At 42.1% G+C, this 20,040-nt stretch overlaps 2 protein-coding genes across 4 annotated transcripts; one reads left to right on the plus strand and one right to left on the minus strand.

Moving 5' to 3' along the window:
- Positions 1-382: 382 nt before the first annotated feature.
- LOC129582171 (uncharacterized) lies at positions 383-5,460 on the minus strand. The gene is made up of 10 exons (XM_055473609.1): positions 5,329-5,460; positions 5,048-5,125; positions 3,900-4,245; positions 3,422-3,653; positions 3,208-3,295; positions 2,775-3,105; positions 2,156-2,473; positions 1,592-1,953; positions 677-918; positions 383-549 (listed from the first exon to the last, which is right to left on the minus strand). Exons 1-10 carry the CDS (start codon positions 5,382-5,384, stop codon positions 383-385), a joined length of 2,220 nt encoding a protein of 739 aa, XP_055329584.1. The 5' UTR covers positions 5,385-5,460.
- Positions 5,461-14,739: 9,279 nt separating this feature from the next.
- On the plus strand, positions 14,740-19,758 carry LOC129582258 (uncharacterized). 3 transcript variants are annotated; one of them, XM_055473738.1, is made up of 7 exons: positions 14,740-15,487; positions 15,953-16,291; positions 16,640-16,804; positions 17,277-17,609; positions 17,818-17,910; positions 18,147-18,723; positions 19,305-19,758. In XM_055473738.1, the coding sequence occupies exons 1-7, from the start codon at positions 15,160-15,162 to the stop codon at positions 19,444-19,446; spliced, it is 1,977 nt and encodes a 658-aa protein (XP_055329713.1). In that variant the 5' UTR covers positions 14,740-15,159; the 3' UTR covers positions 19,447-19,758. The 3 variants fall into 3 exon arrangements, with proteins under 3 accessions (XP_055329713.1, XP_055329714.1, XP_055329715.1); XM_055473739.1 differs by having other exon boundaries at positions 18,147-18,717; XM_055473740.1 differs by having other exon boundaries at positions 18,147-18,682; positions 19,305-19,450.
- The last annotated feature ends 282 nt before the right edge of the window (positions 19,759-20,040 follow it).

Genomic DNA, 20,040 nt, shown 5'->3' on the forward strand with positions numbered 1-20,040 from the left:
AATTCATATTCGCCCGGTTGTGGCTTTGGTTTGTCAGCCAAATTACGAACCAATACGAAATCCCAAATCTTTTCCATGGATTTCTTTTTAAACGACTCTCGGTCAACAGGAGGAGCCTCTGAAATGGTACGGGTTACATTAAGTGGGTATAGAGCAGCAAGGTTAGTTATTGTAAAAGCTTTGTTATAACAAATCAGTTATTGAAGTTATGCCTGGAAGCTAGACACAGAAACAATAACGATAAATTTTAGTTAATGGTTGCTAATATTTGGTACGGAATTGTATATCTATCTTGTAAAATAATACGTTGTATTTGTTTCTTGCCACACTATGTAATTACAAATCCCACCTTGCTCTTCCACACCTTCCTCATCAACTGTGGTTAGCTCAACTCTGCGCTTACGGCAAGCAGTAGAGCTAGTGCTTGCAAAGGATGAGTCATCGGCAAGCGGTTGACTTGACAGTAGGCTGACTGGTGGTGGCCTTCGGAGCTTCGCACCTTTGCGAATACCGGTGCCATGGAGTTTTTTTCCTGCGTCAGCTGGGGCACTGAGGTCAATCGCACGATGTAAGCCGAACCGATTTCCAAATCGCACATCGTTCGAATTCGCCCAGGTAACTAACGTGTCTAAGGATTGCGTATGAATGGCCACAGCAAATATATCTGGGCAAATACCAAATGTTACATAGTGGCTGCAGGTTTTGTCGCACTCGATTCGGTTCAGATTTCCGTCCAGCGTCACTGTTAACAACTGCCCGGGTTTATGACCGCACACCAGAAATCGGCTTCCATTGCTGCCAGGTGCTAGGACTATGGGATTTGGTTTTTGCAGTAACACATCGGCTTTTTCAAGCATAGATGCCAAAAGGTCACGACTAAACGTTTTGATCTGACCGACTGCTTCGCCGTGCGGATGGCTGCAAGATTAGTAGTTAATATGTTATTTATTAATAAGCAGATTTAGTTACGAGTGGTAATAATATAATAGTATAATAGTCGTTTACTGATGTGGTTATAATAAGTAGCGGTTTAGTTGTAGTACAGTAGGTGCTGGCCGCGGGCACGGGAATTCCGCACGGGATTTGGCTTCGTGCACGGGTAAATTATTTAAATTTCTAAATTTAAATCTTGTAGTTTACTTTAAATTTTTTGTAGATAATTAAAATGAAATCTTACTCACTTAACCCATAACTTTTCAAGGAAAATACAGTAAAGTCACCTGAGCCACGTGGGAATTTCTGTAATATACTCATGGCTAGCGCGTTCGGTTTCGGGATGGACCTGGAACTTCTGAGCAAGGTCTGATGCAAACGCACTTGATGGCCGGTGGGAAACTATAAACGTTACGATCAAAAGGCGAAAATCATAAAAAAATTAAGAAAGCCGTGCCCACCGTCTACACCCGTGCGGACCGAAAAAGGTCACCCGTGTCCGAACTCAGAGCACGTACCTAAACCCCGTGCAAACACCCGTGCACGCAGCCAACGCCCGTGTTTCCCGTGCACGCAGCATCGACCAAATAATTAAGCACCATACACCACTACGATTACAGAAGCGAAATAATGTAACAAGATCGTGTTTATCACTGACCATGTCAAGCGATCTGGCGTTTCGTCTCCGTTATCCGGTTGGCTGTTAGCCTTCTCGATGCTGAATGGTTCACGGTGAATACCCTTCTTAAAAGCCCGTTTTTGAAATTCGGATGTTGGGAGTAATTCTTTGAAGTCCGCTTCCAAGTGCTTGTACGCAGGAATTATTTCGTACAAACCGGATTTAATTGTGGCATATTCGAACTCTTGGAGATCTTTTTTCGCAAAGATTTCCATATCTTTTACAAAACGATTAATGCCCCTCAAGCTGTTAAACCCTTTCTTAATTCTTTTATTTGCACTTTCAACGGCGTTCTGGTTGTAATATCCGGCGCCGACATTTGCCGCTTTACGTGCTTCAGCCTGGCAAGTAAAACATGCAGCTTTATTATTATTAATAATATAGCTTAATAAAAATGATATGCTATAAAAACGGAAATGGTAAGCAGTATTTTTGCGGTTAAAAAGTATGAGTAAACAAGCAGTGCAAAACGAATTAATATTAAATACTATTTTACGAGTGAAGTAGTTAGCGAACGCTTGATTGAGTAGTTCGTCGTCTTACCGAATAATGTTCCTGAAACAAGGGTGCTTTGCTTTTGAAAAAGTATTCTGCCAGCTTGGGCCCGTTAGCATGCATTGCTCCCAACGTTAAGCGCAGCTGCTCTCCAGCTTTTTCGTAATCTTCCGGTGTTTCGCAGTCGATATACCCCGGTACTCTTTGGTCTCCGACAACACGCCCAAAAACAAGCGCGAGCACCTGGTCCTTGACATTCGACATTTTAAAGTCTTCCGCTTTTCGACTGATGTTGTCAATTGCGTGGATGATACAAAGAATATGTGGTACAGTTGGAAAAATTGTCTGGAATGCGCCATAAAGTGCCTGCAAAAATTTGCTCAAATGTTATATAATTACAAGGTAGCCTCCTGCTTTCGGCTGTACAATGCTTATATATTTGGTAAGTAATCGTACTGAATGTCGGGGATGAAATTACAGTAGTTTACTACGACCACTGGCAACTTCCACTCTAATCTATTTCTTAATTTTTCATTGGGAATACATGTACTACGTCTAATACTTACATATATGCAACCCACGCTCAATGTAAGCACATGTAAAAATATATGCACTTGTAAATAATATACTGCAAGCATAAAAACCTTCTAGTTAAACATTCGCTTACTTTATCGCCGTCGGTTCCAAGAAACTTTGCCTTGGTAAGCTGGGGCCTGACATTTAAAAGCATAGCGGCCATCCGCTGATACGCTTCTCCCGTCTTTCTCTTGTGGATAAAGGTGACGCCAATTATGACAGGACTGACCCGAGTTGTACGGTTGCGCAACATCAGGTGGCGCGTTACGACGGTGGTAACGTAGTATTCGCCCACATTAAATGTAGTATCCACAGACATTCCTGCAGCTGGTGCAAACCGCACTAGGTCGTCTAGCTGCGTGTCTAGAGCCAGCATCACAATGAGATCCGGTGCAATAACCACTTCGCGTACGAACGCGGAACTTTTGCCGTGATTATCCATACAGGCCAGAATAACTGCGTTTAACTCCTCGTCTTTGGTCGGTTTTTTGGCTGCTTTGAAGTTGTAAATCGATTTGTGAGACGGAATTTGGGCAGTCGAAGCTAGATTCTCAATTGGACCGACTTCCTCCAAAATGTCAGCGCGAATAGTCGAAGCGTCTTTTCCACTTTCTAATTAAATATAGAAAATCTTTTGATGTTGCCTAACATTTTCGAAATTCTGTAGTCATAGCTAATATATCAAATTTAAATAATATAATAACGTTAGTGTACAATAAAGTTAAACAATTTGCTTACCACAACCCTTTTTAATCTTTTCTTTCGTGGATTCATACATTCGTTCATAAGGTTTTCCGGTCCGCTCTTTTCCGTGGCTGGTAATGGCGAACGATTTGTCTTCTTTATCGGAAAAGTAATATTGTAGGACAGCAAATCCCAGCTCGCGGCAAAACACAATCACGCGTTTGAAGGTCGGTTCACTGAAGTTTGTATAGGTATAACGGCGAAACTCCGTTCCCTCCGCTTCATTCTAAATATAATGTTTTAAGCATTACGGCTAGGTTCACGGATGACCTTTTGAAATCCGCATGGGACAGAGGGATGGTTTACGATGAAGCGTTATAATTTTTTGGTGAAGTCTGCTCATGCCACCTTTGGCTGCTAGTACCACCTTTTGCACACCCCTTTTAACTTTTAGGCTTGCAAAAATAATTATTCTGCCTAAAGTATTCTAGGAAACGTAGCGCACTGCCTGTTCATGTTTTTTTTTACTAACCGATGTATATACATCCGATCCGCTCCATCGGTAGAAATGAATGGTCTTCCCATTGCTTTGCTCCCATCGACCGTTGCTGTCCGATAACACATCTCCCGGACTTGCCAAACACGACAGTTTGATAACAAAAAGTGATGTCCGCTGCACTTGATGTGGGACTCTGGTGGCCACTTTTACACCACGTTTCTGTTTCTTCGCTTTAAAAATCAGTTCGGCTGCGTAAAGGTTCGTAATGAACGAGAGGTGCTTGGTGCTGATTACGGGAATTCCGTCAATCTCCTTGGTATCGCTGTCATCCACCACAGATATCTCTGCATCCTCCAAGCAGACAACGTCACCTTCGTCGCTACAAACGATAAAAATTAAAATCTAACAGGGCGGGTAGTGCGGTACCGTGGGCTACTTCCGGCCACACAGGACAGTCCCAGGCGGGTGGTGCGATACCGAGGACCACTTCCGGCCACACAGGACAGTCCCGGGCGGGTGGTGCGGTACCGAGGACCACTTCCGGCCACACAGGACAGTCCCGGGCGGGTGGTGCGATACCGAGGACCACTTCCGGCCACAGGACAGTCCGGGCGGGTGGTGCGGTACCGAGGACCACTTCCGGCCACACAGGACAGTCCCGGGCGGGTGGTGCGATACCGAGGACCACTTCCGGCCACACAGGACAGTCCCGGGCGGGTGGTGCGGTACCGAGGACCACTTCCGGCCACACAGGACAGTCCCGGGCGGGTGATACCGAGGACCACTTCCGGCCACAGGACAGTCCGGGCGGGTGGTGCGGTACCGAGGACCACTTCCGGCCACACAGGACAGTCCCGGGCGGGTGGTGCGGTACCGCGGACCACTTCCGGCCACACAGGACAGCCGGGTGGTGGTACCGCGGACAATTCCGGCCACAGAACAGTCCCAGGCGGGTGGTGCGATACCGCGGACCACTTCCGGCCACGGGACAGTCCCATGCGGTACCGCGGACCAATTCCGGCCACACAGAACAGTACCATTTTATACTATAGCAGGCAGCGAATCTTTCGTAATGCGGCACCGCGCATTGCTTCCGCCACCCACACTGCGTAGTTTGATAAAAATGCACTAGTGTGGGAGTGTCTAAAATGAATTACAACGCGTGTACTTGAATGCAGTACCTGCATGAACCGTCATGATCCTCTTCGGATTCAATGGTGGTGACTGTAATGTCGCGGTTTTCTGGATCTGTTAGATCCCTGAAAACAGAGCCAAAAATATTAATATAACGATATTTTAATGATCTTTAAACTTCCTTTGATAGCGGAAAACGGTACAATTGCTATGTAATTTAGTAAAATATTATTGCATTGCGTAAACCACAAAAAACTGAAAATGTTAATAAATTATTATTAATACAACTTATACAAGAACACAGACGCAAGTGAAAAATGGTACTTACGTTGGCGGTGGACTTTCATGGACGCTGTCGTCCGTTTCATAAGTTTCGGGTCGCATGTTGCATCACTGCACTGTTGTAAATAGTGACTTCCGCATTCGGATGCGCAGTACAGTATCAGTGATTCACTTACTGTTCATTAGGATTACAGCAGATATTTTTTAACTGAATAGTGCAGGAAAAGCGAAGCGTTGCCGCGTACGGGTTTAGTAGTGGTTTTACTTTCCGAAAACGTTAGTGTGATAGAATCATTTCACATACACGAAAGACAAAGAAAAGAAGCCGAAAACAAGTGCGCTGTTTGGCTTCCGATGTTTCCTTCAGCCGGTCTTCTCTGGAGTCGCCTGCATAGTTCCAATCCTTCTCTCACAGAGCAAACGAGAGGGTCAAGACCAGATCACACCTACGTGCGACAGCCTAGGAATTTGAAAGGCTTTTGTTTGTTGATGTTTGCCGCTTACGAATAATGCCGCTCCGTGCCCTAAAGTAGCAGGCACTAGGCAGACACACAAGAACGCAGCAGAGGGATACCACATACTCAGTCGTCGATCACGCTGGACGCTACACAAAGTTTTCCCGAATAGGCTAAAATAATGTGTAGTGATACACACTTTTTATAGTGATACATGTATAGCGTGTATTTTAGTTGACCAAGTGTGCAAAATAAAAGAACTTCAAAACCATTTAAAAAAAGTGAAGGAGGGTATGCTGAAGATAAAAAAAAGCATGATTAATGTTACTTTCGACTATTTTTCTTGAATTTCTAGAATGCCGTACGAAGCACTGCCTTACCGAATAAGCTTGCAAGTACTGCCTTTTAACACACAATAAGCCAGTTAAAATTTGACCGGAAGTGCCCTGTTGGTTGGCGGACTGCTACAACCACTAGCCCCACTCCCAAAGGTCACAGTCCCAATCATTCCCATGCCCAGTGTGGCACAGTCACAGACGGTCACAGTCACATAAGGTCCCAGTCACATAGACTCACAGTCCCACCCAGTCCCACCCAGTCACAGTCACAGACTTTAGCAATACCCGTTATCAGTCGGCGCGAAAGTGATTTGAATGAAACGACATGGTCATGCACACACGTGTGTCACATGCCGTGTTTCATGAGCCACTCACCCGAAACACACAGATTTGTAGTTTCACGTAAACAGTGTTTTTAAACAATTAGAAATAATTATAAAAATGTACGCATACGTTTATTCATTTTAGTTTACGTCATAATATTAAGGATTCAAAGCGCGGAAGTAATTCAAAAGTTTACGGAGTGGTCACCTTGAGGGAAGTGGTGTCACCGGTATAAGTCCGGTACATGATAGGGGCAAAAATAATTACCAGTTAGCTAATTAATTCTTTAGTATCAGCATTTGTCTAATTAACTGTGGAACGGTGTATCTAATAAATTAAAATAAGCCGTGAGCTTAGTAAATACTCGTATGATGGATTTAACTGGGACCGGTAACTTTTCACGGTAATAACTCACAATAATTTGAAGATGTATCGATTGCATTTAAGGCCATGGCTAGTTTGGCTTTATTCAGATGAAGAAGGTCGGTTTTTTAAGTTTTTTGAAATCATATTTTCTTTCTTGATACTTCGTTATATCCAATTTAAATTGAGAAAAATTCACAACTTTAAACCGGAAAGATTGGCTTTAAAAATGTGAATTGAATAAATCACGCTCAAAAATTAACTAGTCTCCAGGCAACCATACAGAATTTTAGATAGACCACCCAGAAAATCGTAAACATAGTCCTCCTGCACCTTGCGAGGGCTTTTTTTGAAAAAAAAATTTTTAAACTTCACAAACTTAAAAAAACACATTTAGGGTTTCGATTTTCGTAAATAACCTGAGTTAAAACAATTTTTTTCAAAATCGCTCTCGCAATTATACTTTTAAGGTATTTCTACACCCTGTGCATTAAGTTTCAAAATCATGTTAGATCGCCTGAATTAGGAGTTAGTTTTCAAACTTTACCTGGTGCATTTTGAACGGTAGCCTTCGAAAGTTCATGCAAGTTTACATCACTCGTGGGCATGTTGACTGTTTCAGCCCACCACACATATCAAACCATAGTGACTATCCAGACAGCCCTTGCCCGCTTCTTACCACACTTGAGTGTGATGAAAATCTATTGTCTTTCGGTGTTTGCTTTGATTCCGCTGACCAGTGCTCTGTTTTATGGCTGGCAGTAGAACAAAAGATGCGTATCCCGATTCTGTGCTCTCCATTGATTTCATCGCAGGTGCGCTAACTTGCATATCCGTTCGTAATGGTGAGCCGGGCCAGTCACTGGTAGCATCGTTACTCAGTTTAGGCAGCTAACTTAAAAAATTTATATTTCAAAACCCTGGAATTTTATCACTTCAATGTTTTTACCATCGGATAGAGCAGTCTTCAATCTGTAAAGCGCCTTTCTTTTGCAAAATGGCCTATTAGGAATAAAGCCGAGCTAGCCATGGCCTTAAAGCTCAACGATTAAACGGTAAAGAGCAGTAATCTTTTCATTTTTTTGCGCTCGAATAGCCCACTCGATGGAAATATGCGATGCATCAATGGCATGCAACATCTGGTTTTTCACGACGTTCAAACTTCAGTTTTTTCTGCTCTGCATGATTCAGCACATCAAAAGCGCATTTCAAATACGTACTCTAGGTTATTTTTTCTAACGATATTCATAGCACACTAAGTGCACGGGTAATTACTCGTACTTTTACTCGACGAATCTATAAAGTATAAATAAAAGGATAAGCCTTAACAAAATTCCGTGTATGTCATCGATGCATTAACGCTGCACTCATCCAGACTCCAATGTCTATATGTCGTTCGATAGCCTTTAACGTACAGATTTGCCAATAAAAGTCAAATTTAAGGAAAAAACAAAAGTTTGAAAGAAAACTTGCAAAAACTTTGACATGGAAAGCCTATGGGAACAGCTAAAATCCATCACTGCAAACCGACCACCCCACCACTGTCTCGACGGCCAAAAACGAATTGACCGACTTACAAGTTAGAGTCGGGAAAACTTTGTTCTTCTGGAATCATGACCACGTGTTATTCCGTGGTCTTGAACGAATTTTACAAATTTTGTAATCAGTATTTGGTATCAGGAACAGGTGATTGAGCAAGAACACATAAAGAAGGTCTTCAAGCATGAAAACTGCTTAAAAACTGTTTCCCAAGGAGCTGTCATTCGCAGTGGTTTGACCCGCTTAAAGTTGTCACGCTTCCACGGGTGGTTGCCATTTGTACTGAATTGCTGTTAAAGTTAAAAATTTACAGAATTGCGATACTTTTAATTTTTTTTTCTGTGGAAAATTATGTTCCAGAAAGGCGGAATTACGTGTTTGGGGCTGATTTAAGGGGCAGCAAGCTGACATCTGCACATTTGAGCGACTGCTTGGCAGTCATTAGCCGAGAATTGCAGCTAAGGGATTTGGCCCGGTACGTAGTACTAAATTCGTGTACATTGCCGCGGAGTAGAAGTATAGATATTTGCTTCCGCGCACTTTTTGTGTTGCTTTTTGACACTGTGTAGCCGAATGATTTGTGTAGATTGGCGTGGAATCCGTTTTCGCGCGCAAAATTCGGTTATGAAGAGGAGTGACAAAATTCCAAAAGGTTCCTTTTCAAATTTTGCACGTAAATGCACATAACGACGAAGATCGTCTTGCCCCCGAACCATCTTTTATTAAAAACTTTTAATTCATTTTAAAATAGGAAAACAATGCCAACGCTGGGGGTCTGTGAGTGTAAAACCATATTCACGCATATGTGCGTTTACATGCTGTATTCGAAGATCGGTTGATAACGAGACTTTTGGTACACCTGAATGCATTTAAACTTTTGAAATTTTCATACAGCCATAACTCCCGAACCAGATGTTACGTACTGAACGGTTTCTACAATGTATACAAATCATCTGGCTGCAGTATGTCATAAAACAAAGCAAAAAAGGGTTTGCGAGTGCGCGAAAGCCGAATTTGGTGTTATGTACGGGGCCGAATCCCTTAAGCAAGGTAGCTACATGCTTACCAGCGACTACTGACTACTTCCGTTAGTTTGTCACATAAGGCAAAACCGCAGTCAACGCCGAGATGCATCGTGAGAAGCAGCAAACATGCAAGAAATTTTCCGTACAAGTCCTCAATTTTAGAAAGAGCTAACAGCGGAGAAGGAAATACAACAAAATGCTTCTGTCCTTATTTAAATAAAGTGTTTTAACTTTGTCCTGTGGTGAAAGTAATAGGAAAAAAGGTGGTGACTATTACTGTTTTAATTTATCACTTATTAGTGTACTGATTGTTGAAGGGCAGCAGCAGTGGTGTATTAGTGGTCAAACTGGGATGTAAAGTACTTAAATAATTTGCTATCGGATACGTTGAAAAAGCTCAGAATAGTAAGAAAAAGAGGGAACAACAAGTTTTAATAAATTACAGGGTCGGTCCTTATGTAGCAGCTGCACGAAATTTAGCTGATGGTGACTGATCTGGAAATAAATAGTTCGGAAAGAAAAAATTTACCCGTTTTGGGAGAAAAATAGCTTTAAATTAATTTCACATTTCAGGTTTTAGGCCATTCTGCAGTCAATTAAACGGTCAGGCAAATTTTCCAGTAGTTATCATAAAGTGACATCAACTGTGCAGTGTGCAAGGACATTATTTTGATTTTGAATTATATAGAATTCTACGCTTCGTTCATAAAACCAGCCGTTATGAGTTTACATACGATATATCTTTACATACCTGCAGTTATGAGTTTTATTTTTGCGCTAAGATGGGATTTGTCCATTGCTGATTGCATTATTTACTCCGCGCAATTTGCGCGGGGTCTGCTAGTATGTTTATATAGCTGTAACGCTTATTGCAGTTGCATTACGTACTTCTTCTACTTTTGTTTTAAAACGTACAGACCATCAAGTGCAACTACACAACTTTAAAATTTTTTAGCGCATTTTCCTCTTGTTTTGGACTATCAGAAATCTAATGCCTTTTTGGCCGCGAAAATTCCCTTCCTTTTTTTACCATCGAAATTGATCTTTCCTCTTTTTGACCAAAAAACATTCCTTCCTTTATTTATTCCTTCCTTTTTTTGACCTTGGTCAGTGGTTCGAGACTCAGACGTGAAGTTCTCAGCAGTTCAAATGTTATAGATGGTATTCACAGTCATAATTAAAATAGATTGAGTTTTATTTTGGCCGGAAATGTCGAATAGCGGCTATATTACAGTTAATTCTTTCTTTTCAACATTCGTGTTGCTGCAGTTACACTAGTACAAACGTCCCGTATTTGACTGAATGGGTTGTCGCCAATTAAAATGTTGTAGTTGCACTTGTACATTCCTTGCGTTGCATGTAATACGGGGATTCGCTGGACCATATGGGGCATATTTCCGGTCAAGAGTTAAAAGTTATCGAGATATTACTTTAGCAGTCTTAGGAACACTCAGCATTTTAATAGTCAGACTCAGCCTTTTAGTGCTCAGACTCAGCCTTTCAGTAGTCAGACTCAGCCTTTTAGGGGTCAGACTCAGACTCAGACTCAGCGCTTCAGCGCGGGCCTCTAGAAAGAAGTAAGAACCAAACACAATTTTTTTATTTTCTTGGATAAATCCGATTCCTATTTCTTTCTGTGTTAAACGCTGGGGAGTATTTAGATGTCACGTAACAGAAGCGGTTGACCCCCCCACCCCATGTAACAAATGCATAACGGATCGCATAACTACCCCCCCTACCGGGTCAGTGTTACGTAATACTTGAATCGCGCCTAAGTCTACATGTACTTGTACATGTGTTTGATGTCACGCACGCTTCAATTTTCGCTACCATTTAATGCGCAATGCGCACTACAAAATATTTACATTAATTATTACTGAGAAGACAAGAAAATAATAACTGTTAATTAAGTCATATACTACTTGGAGCATATTCAGGAAACTGTGCAACATTCCCGTACGCTATTACTTAACTACCGATAATCAAGATAAAATTGCACTGCTTTTTGCTACAAGTACGCTGACCTTTATCACAGGGCTCGGTGTCGCAGTTCTCGGAGTCGGTCGGCTTCTCCTCTTTATCGCAGCTGGACGATTCCACCACACTGTCGTTCTTCAGGCAGCTAACGTACCGCCGCTTCGAACGTCCGCCGCAATTTTGCGTGCACTAAGTAGAACGCCATAAAATCGGCCGGATAAATAAACACTAGCCTCATAAAGTTAACTAAATAAACATCACATTTGCTAATTAGCATACTGTATATATATTAAACAAAAACATTAGGAGAAAATTAATGAAAATCAACGCAGACTACTGTTGCGTCTAGCTTTATAGCAGTTCGCATCTGTACACTGTTGACAGTGCGTCACTGTGCGTGAGTAAGTGAAGACCAACGGGTACTACAAACCGGCATCCAGGGCCCCGCCGAACCACTGGCTATCGCAGGGAAACTCGATCTTCTTGCAGTTCTACTGCTCCTCCAGTTTCTTCCCAGCATCACACAGATCCGTCACCGCGCGGACCACATCCGATGCATACGATTGTCCATAGTCCAGCCGAAAAGTTTCTGACTCGTGGTCATAAACGTTAACGGTGCGTGTTGTTCCGCTAATTTGCCACACACTCACACACACGACAGGTGTGCTGTTCGTTAATTTTCTGTTAAAACAAAATCCGATCCGCAAACACTTCAACAAAACTTGCATTACCCAATATGGTCAACAGCAACTGACACTATTAAAGGCAGATGACTATTCCGAAAACTTTTCCCAGTTCCCTAATTATGATCTATTCAGTATTTACCGAGAAGTATTCGTATTATACTGTACATGTACGGGTGAATAATAACCTGTTAATTCGAATGATAATCAGAATTTAGAAAATATTCACTGTAAAATAAGTATGTGATACTTGTCGGTTTTGGGTATTTATTTTTAAGGAATCCGTAGTTTTACGTTTTCCAGTCTCACCGACGCTTTCCCGGTTCACTATAATTAACGCTCTTTGCGCGGAATATCTATAGTCTCGAAGCGATGGAAATGTTCGGATTGCAGTTATTATAAGTTACCCGACTGTTTGGTTTTCTTAGGTTTCCATTTTTCCGTGTTAGGGTAGACTGGGTACGAGTAGTCAAGATAAGTTACTGTATAGCACTGTAATATCTAGTATCGACAGGCCTTCCGGGTTTGTGACAAGCAGAAGAAGAGCAACGGAAACGCGACAAAAAATAAGGCAAATCTGTAACAATAGTGTAGAACAGTGGCTTCAAGCAGACCGTGACGTACCGCGGAATCCGATGGGAAAGCCGGTAGCTCCGCCTGGAACAGGCCGAATTTTGCCGGTCAGATTTGCCGCAGACGCTGTACTGTCAGGCTGTCAGCACAACAGCAGCCAGAATCCAGTCGGCAGCGAGTTTGTTTTTGTAGTTTATCACATTTATTTCCTTACCCGAACTGTTTTCGTGAAAAATTGCTTACTACCTTACATGTTAGACAGTTGTAATGCCATGTACAACAAATTACCTGCCGAAGTTTGAATCAGTTATTACAGTGTCGCTACGAGTTAGTGCACTGGTGATTAAGCCTAGTATTTCTTTTCTGAAAACATGCGCTGGGAATGCAGTGCTCCAGTCCCATCTGAACTGACCAGTTATAAAATGACAGTCTGCTATCCACACAACGGATATATATATATTGGGTGTCCGCCACCCGGGTTTCCGCGACAGCTCTCATCTCGGAGAACAAATCGTAACAAACCCGGGTGGCCGACACCCTTAACTAGACAACTTGTCCATCCTTCAAAAGTAAAATATAGAATCTACATAGTACTGCCGGGTCCCGGTTTTAGAGGGGCGGTAGTAGGATGCCTCTAAACTACCACAACCAATCGTGGCGTTACTGGTTTGAATTTGTAATTTAAAGGCTGATTAATCTGCAAGGCATCTGTAAGTTTTTTGTTATTTGTAGTATGATGAATCCATCTTCTTTGTCCCTCATCCAGAATCCCTTAGAGCAAGCCCACAAAGGCATCGGTCGAGTCCTATTAGTACTGTTCAGGGGCCCTAATTGCATGGTTTCGGCCATCGCAGTCAGGCAATCGAGATTTGTAGAGCACAGTCAAACAGTAGCACTGTTTGACTGTGCTCTACAAATCTCGATTGCCTGACTGCGATGGCCGAAACCATGCAATTAGGGTAATTCGGATTGGGCGTCGTTAATTTAATCAGTGCAACATCATTGTTAAAGATTTGTGTATCATAATTTGGATCGAAAATAGGGCATTCTAAATTTGCAAGTTAATTTCCGTCATGATGTCTTCAAATCTTTGTGCAAGTTATTTTGATGCATAATTCCTTTTCAAAAAATTAAAACGGACGATTTGTGATATTTCGGTTTGCGTGAAATATTTATCTGCTCATGGGTGTATACTGGGTGTCCGCCACCCAGTACAGATTCTACATACATGACCATCATGGCGGGTCGCCTAGGTTTTGGAGAGGTGTGGCGGTGGGCTGACCATGGTGGTCCAAAATTGACCGAGGGTGTCCGCCACCCTTGTTTTTTTCATGTGCATTGCCCCAGTAGGTGTCCCGAGCCCGGTGGGGCACGCGGACAGCTTAACATAAAACCTTTGAATTTATTGAACATAACTAAGAATTAGTACGACGAATGTGGGCTGTTTGATTAAGCGTCACTGTCACTGTTTTATGGTTCCCAGTCGATCAACGTACTGACTAATATTGTCAGTGCAAACCGTATTCCGGGTGTCGGACACCCCGATTACTGTGGATAGCAATGTGAACATGTGGCCATGTCAGTGAACATGTCAGCAATATCAAGTACAGCTCTCGGAAGGAGACGACAATAGCGTCCGTCTGTTTGTCAATAGTAGAAAACGAAGAAAGGAGTCGGCACAGATTTATCAGGCACTGGTTGAGCTCATCGCTCGTACGGTTTCTGGAAAAAATAACAGTACACAGTACCCACTACACAGTCTTAAAAAACCAAAACAATCTGCAGTTCGGTCCAAAGCACAAACGGCAATTCACCAAAGCAGCTCGCCCTACGCACCTGTATTTCGTGATTATCTGGTGCACTCCTGAGAGAGCCATTTTCCGAAAAATAAAATCGTTTGCATAAATACAATAACCTTTATAACAGTCAACAGAATGGGAGAACAAAAGCAACACCTGAGCACCTCTGCAATTTTCCAACTCCAAAACGCTAAAAAATATTCCAAATAAATAGATGAACACTGAACAGGAAAGTCTACAGTTCTGCTTCTGGATCACTTTACGCGACCGCCCTGGCCTGACTGTTACCAATGGCACTGGCACTGTACTGTAAGCGCTACAAGCGCGTCTCAACATGCAACTCAAAAAACCTGCTTTTTTGAACGCGCAGACGCACAGTGCCTGATTTTTTCATAATTTTTTGGATTTTTCTTTCGTCTCTGTTTTCTTTCGTAATATTCCCTTTTCTACTCTTCTTTCTCCTTTGTTTTGTGTTCTTAACTTTAAAATTTATTTCTCTACCTTTTCCTGTTATCAGGTTGTTTCCTCTGTGAACGTATCTACGGTGTTGCGCAAGGCGCGCGGTTTACCCGTGTGTGGCTGTTTCGCAAGCTCTTCCCGGTCCAGTCATATCCTCCATACTCCCACATTCCCATTTATCTTTTCTATCCTATACTCTACGATCCTCTCTCATCATGCCTAGCACCAATTTTTTGCGGTTGCACCGTATTGTTGTCTCCGTGCTCCCTTTTTCATCGAGCGACGAGCAGCCTACTGATTGCTGCCTTTCATGATGAAACGTGATTGGTGAACCTGGCCTCCATGAACCGCATCCTGGAACGTGTCTGCGGATACTGGCCGCCGGGCCCTTACAACCCCAGTGGTGTTCTGCTCATTAGGGTGCAGTGGGCAGGTGTGCCCCGCCTGAAATGGGTCCCGATGTGTGATCTGGCTCAGGCCCAGGATGTTGTCCGTGTATTCCTCCAAAAACGTGATAAAGCACTGTACAGATCGCCGCTGCCGGATGGACGGGACGAATGGCATGTTATGGCGTACCCACTGCACGCCGCCATTCTCCGTAATGAAGCGCGCATTCGCGCTGGGGTTCACGGGACTAGCGCCGGTAAACCGGAGCATCAGGTTGCAGCAGGTAAGCACCGTAAGCAGGTCAATAATTTTTTCCTCTTTCCTTTATGGTTGCTTAATATTGCAGAAATATACAGTTAATCGTGTACTTCCCGTCTCCGTATGGTAATAATTGATTGGAAAGATTGATCTTTAATTGGAAAAATTTCAGTTTCTTGTAATTTAATTTTTATCCAACTTTGCTCAGATTCTTTAATTGTCATGAACGTTATACTTTTCGGAATTTTCTTACAAGTTCGTAGCAGTGTACAGTCCTGCGCCAGCCAAGTTGGGGCAGTTAAAATAATTCCTTAACTTCTGCCGGAATGAAACCTAATGTCGGGATTTTTTTCTGCTAATTTTTGCATGAAAATTTGCAAAATTAGTCTGTAATTACAGCAGTAAACACTAAACACCTCTGAGTTGTTTTTGCGTTTTAATGCATTTTATCATCCCGCAATTTCTTCCATATTTTGTACGTTTGTTGTAGCCGGCAAAGCGTCCGTCGCAGCGGCGACACCGCCGTCCCTGATGATGGGTCCGAGCAGCAGTCTGCAGCGTCCCACGACGCCGGCCCGCCGGACACCGCGCGCCCCGAATGCCGCGCCGGCGAGCCCCGCACACGCTGCCACATCCACCGCGGCATCGCGGAAACGCCAGCCGGACACGACGGATGACGAGGATGCACCGCCGTCCCTGATGATGGGCCCGACGTCGCCCGGCGCGTCCTCCCTGTCCAGCGGCATCCCCGGCGACACGGCATTCAGCTGCACCGTCCTGCACTCCAAAAACGCCGGGATCACTAGAAAACGTCCCACTCCACTCCCAGGTAATTATAAAAATTATTTATGGCTGTTTTTACGGCATCTTAAATATTTTTAAGAAATGACGACAACATATCTGTGCATCAAACTTTAATAATTTAAAAATTAAAATAATTTTTATTATTTTAAAAATGATGACAGCAGGGGGTAATTGGGCGTATGTTTAGGTTTGTTTTTAAGACATTCTACATTGGCAAAAATGATGACAAAATTGTGTGCATATTTAAGTTAATTTTGACGACCTTTTATATTTGCAAAAATGATGCCAAATTGCGTGTGTATTTAATGTATGTTTTTTCATTTTAAATTTTTAAAAGTGTTGACAATATGGGATTGTTGATGTTGTTGTTTAGAGGAAGTTTCGCCGTCAGCGAAGGAGAAATGGGCAATAAAACGGCCAAAGATTTCCCGCTCCCGCGATCTCTCTTCGAGTGTTGCTCATCGCCGACGGCGCACTTTTATCAGTTTCATAGATGACAATGAAGATCCGGATGATTGCGATTTCAGGATCAAACGCAGTAAATGCAGAACAAAAGTAGTATGGTTATCATGTAGTTGATTGTTTTACAGTTTTACAAGATTTTGCTTAAGTTGTTATAGAAATAAAGTCTACGTAATCGTTTATCAAAATCGTGAGAAACCGCTGTCAAATTCTGCCTAATACAATTTGTACATTGATTTTACTTGCGCGTTGTCATTATCGTTATCAAAAAAAGCCATTTTTATTTACTAAAATAGTAAATATCAATTAAATCGCGAGATATACAAATAATTAACGATGGAGCAGTCAATTAAATTACTTCCAGATATAGAATACTTTTATTAATATTCATAAATAATGATAATAATAATAATTTTTTATTTTTAAATAATTATAATTTTGATAAAAAATTTTTATTTTTTAGTCATGCAAATTATGTTATTGCACATTCATCAATCTCAATTTTTTTTTATATTAGTTATTACTGGATAATCCTTATAATTGCACAGGTCGCTCACGTCGCGTATCTCCCACGGATGCAGATCGCAGTGAGCCGGCATCCTCGCGTCCCTTGCGTCCGCGTAATCCCCGCGTGTCCTATAAAATCCCGCAGTGGAATGACCCGCAGTTCGACGACGAACGAACCGTGGCCGAGCAGTCACGCAGCGCCAGGAAGCGCCGCCCCCGGACCAGTCTAGCGGGACAATCGGCACCGGAATCCCCGGTCCGTCGCAGCAGCATGGAGACGTCCGTCCGTTGCGCCGCGGATCTGTCGTCCCATCCGACACTTTCATATACACCGGCGTCCCCAGCGACATCCAGCGCTTCCATAGAAATTATTGGTAGCTGGAACCGTTTAGCAATCACATATAATTCTGTTTATATATTTCGGTTATTTGCCCAAGTTAATGTTTGTTTGACCCGTGGCAATAACAAAAATTATTTGGCCATTTTTGACCGTTTTCAGATGGGAATTACACAAAATATTTTTTTTCCTGTCTGTTACCGAAGTAATTTGAACGTAAATGTTATGATAATATTTTTTTGTAGAAGAAAGTTTTGAAGAACCGGTGGAATCCGCCATGTCGCCGGAAACCAGTCAACACGAAATTTTCCCGAAATCGTTGTCTCAGTTAGGAGAAGGTGCAGATTTCAATCAATTAAATATTCATTTTATTATTACTGCACTAATATATTACATGTATTTATTTTGTTATATTGTTATTTGTACCATCTCTTTATTATTCTCCGATTCTGTTTATTTATTACTGCTGGACTATTTATTATTAATTTGTAATTATTTAGTATTTATTTTATTATTCCTATTTACTTTATTAAATAATCATCGGGGCAGCGTAATTCTTCTTTGGTGAATGCAGAGCTGCATCTGAGCGACGATCCGGACAGCGACGCGGATGGAATTTCCATCCCGGACGTCCCTCCCTCCCCGGACACTCCCGTGAATGCCCACCCGGAAGTGTCCGTCCTTTCCGGGAATGATGCGGATGCCAGCGATCTGCCGGTACCCAATCCCGTCCGCCGATCATCTCCGGACCTTCCCGTCGCGCGCCACCACCCCCGGCGCCCGGAAAATGTTGATCGGTGTGAGCGAGACAGTCCGACTGTCGCGTATCGTATCACCGGCAGTTCACGACCCGATGGCCACCACCGCCATTCGCCGGCCGCCTGGACGTACGACGTGGAGCGTGGCGATCGCGTGGATCCGTGGAGTTTCGGCAAATGCCGGCAGCGTGCGCGGCACGCGTTGTGCGTGTATCTGCAGGAGGCAAAAAAGGAGTACACGGGGACGATGGAGACGCCGGCGCGGGATGAGACGGAGGAAGCGCGGCTGGACCGCTTGACGGACGAGCTGGAACAACTGGGACGGTTGGGCGTGAAGCGCGTCCGGAAACTAGTGAGAAATGTGCACAGAAAAATCCTCTCGGAAAAGTATACGTACATGCTAAAAAATATTAGTAAATTTAAATGGATAAATTTTTAAAAAAACAATTTACACGCGCATCATACATTAAAGTTCGCAGATAATACTTATAGACTTATGCATGCAAATAAATGCGCGCAGTTGTTTTAATTTTTACCTGAGAACTGTCTCTTTATCAATACCGAAAACAAAAACATCATGCTAGCTTCGCAGTTTTTTATTGTGAATTTTTTAAGCTCGAATCCAGTCGTTGTATATTTATTCGACTTATTCGTAATGCTGCTTGCTGGTCGTTTCATTATTCTTATTTGGTTTATTTACTGTAGTGCTTTATTTTTTATTTTTAAAAAAATAATTTTGATTGTTTCTTTAAAGGAAACATAATTCTGTGAGGTTTTACTTAATTTCAGCACTGCTAAACATTATTCATCATTATCCTCCTTGCTGTTAATTAATTCTCTATTTATTCATTATTTTTGATGTGTTTTATTTAATATGGTAATTTTTAAAAAATTATTTTAGAAAATAATTTTAGATTGTTTCTCTAAAGCAAACGTAGTTATGTACGGTTGTACAGTATTCATTTTGATTTCAGCCTGACTGCTGAAGAAGCATGTCAGTATGCACACTGCGCAACATATCGTGCCTGGGAGGAGCGCTGCTTGCAGAAAAAAGCGCGCCGGGAAAAGAACCGGACAACCGAGAAGACGCACCAGTGGATCTACGGAGACGAGTGATCATGGCTTTGGAATGAGTTTTACTTTCGTTAGCTTTTCTGGAAAAAGACAGGATATAAAATTTTTCCCGTGTTGCTTAGGCGATTTTCTGCAGGTCTCTTATTTCCGAATGGTGTTTTTATAATCGGAAAATAATTGTCTTAATAATTTTAATTTTTAAGGATTTAATCTTAATTAATTTAACACGTATCGATTTGTATATGGGATGTTTTTGCATGGAATGGTCGGCAGAATGTGAATGAGCTTGTTGGTTGTTGTTAAAATTTGTGGTTGTTATTGGTGCTTGACAATGGTTTTGCCAAAGAATTATCGGTGCGATTTTTAATATTAAAATATTAATAAATTGAATGCCGTTAATTGGCGTGCCGGTGACTGTGAAAATAAAAATCCATGGCAGTTTAATCTCGACACCGAATTTGATTGCGTTTATTTCTAACGAAACTGTTACTGAGATTTTTTATTACTGATTAAAATCGATTCAAATTTGGCTTAATTTATTTTTATAATTTAACTTTATTTTTGTTAATTTAGTATGCACTTAATTTTTTTAAAAATATATTTATTTTATGCTAATATATTTATTTTTCGCCAATG

Source organism: Paramacrobiotus metropolitanus, unplaced genomic scaffold, assembly GCF_019649055.1.
Source record: "Paramacrobiotus metropolitanus isolate TYO unplaced genomic scaffold, Prichtersi_v1.0 Parri_scaffold0000007, whole genome shotgun sequence".
Classification (NCBI taxonomy): domain Eukaryota; kingdom Metazoa; phylum Tardigrada; class Eutardigrada; order Parachela; family Macrobiotidae; genus Paramacrobiotus; species Paramacrobiotus metropolitanus.

Bases quoted from the DNA above. Each gene is read 5' to 3' on its own strand.
- LOC129582171 (XM_055473609.1), bottom strand. From the start codon at position 5,384: ATGCGACCCGAAACTTATGAAACGGACGACAGCGTCCATGAAAGTCCA. The intron at 5,126-5,328 runs GTAAGTACCATT...CTCTGTTTTCAG, and splicing joins CATGAAAGTCCACCGCCAAC to GGATCTAACAGATCCAGAAA. The intron at 3,296-3,421 runs GTAAGCAAATTG...ATATTTAATTAG, and splicing joins AAAGATTAAAAAGGGTTGTG to AAAGTGGAAAAGACGCTTCG.
- LOC129582258 (XM_055473738.1), top strand. From the start codon at position 15,160: ATGAACCGCATCCTGGAACGTGTCTGCGGATACTGGCCGCCGGGCCCT. The intron at 16,805-17,276 runs GTAAATGCAGAA...ATAATTGCACAG, and splicing joins CGATTTCAGGATCAAACGCA to GTCGCTCACGTCGCGTATCT. The intron at 17,610-17,817 runs GTAGCTGGAACC...ATTTTTTTGTAG, and splicing joins CGCTTCCATAGAAATTATTG to AAGAAAGTTTTGAAGAACCG.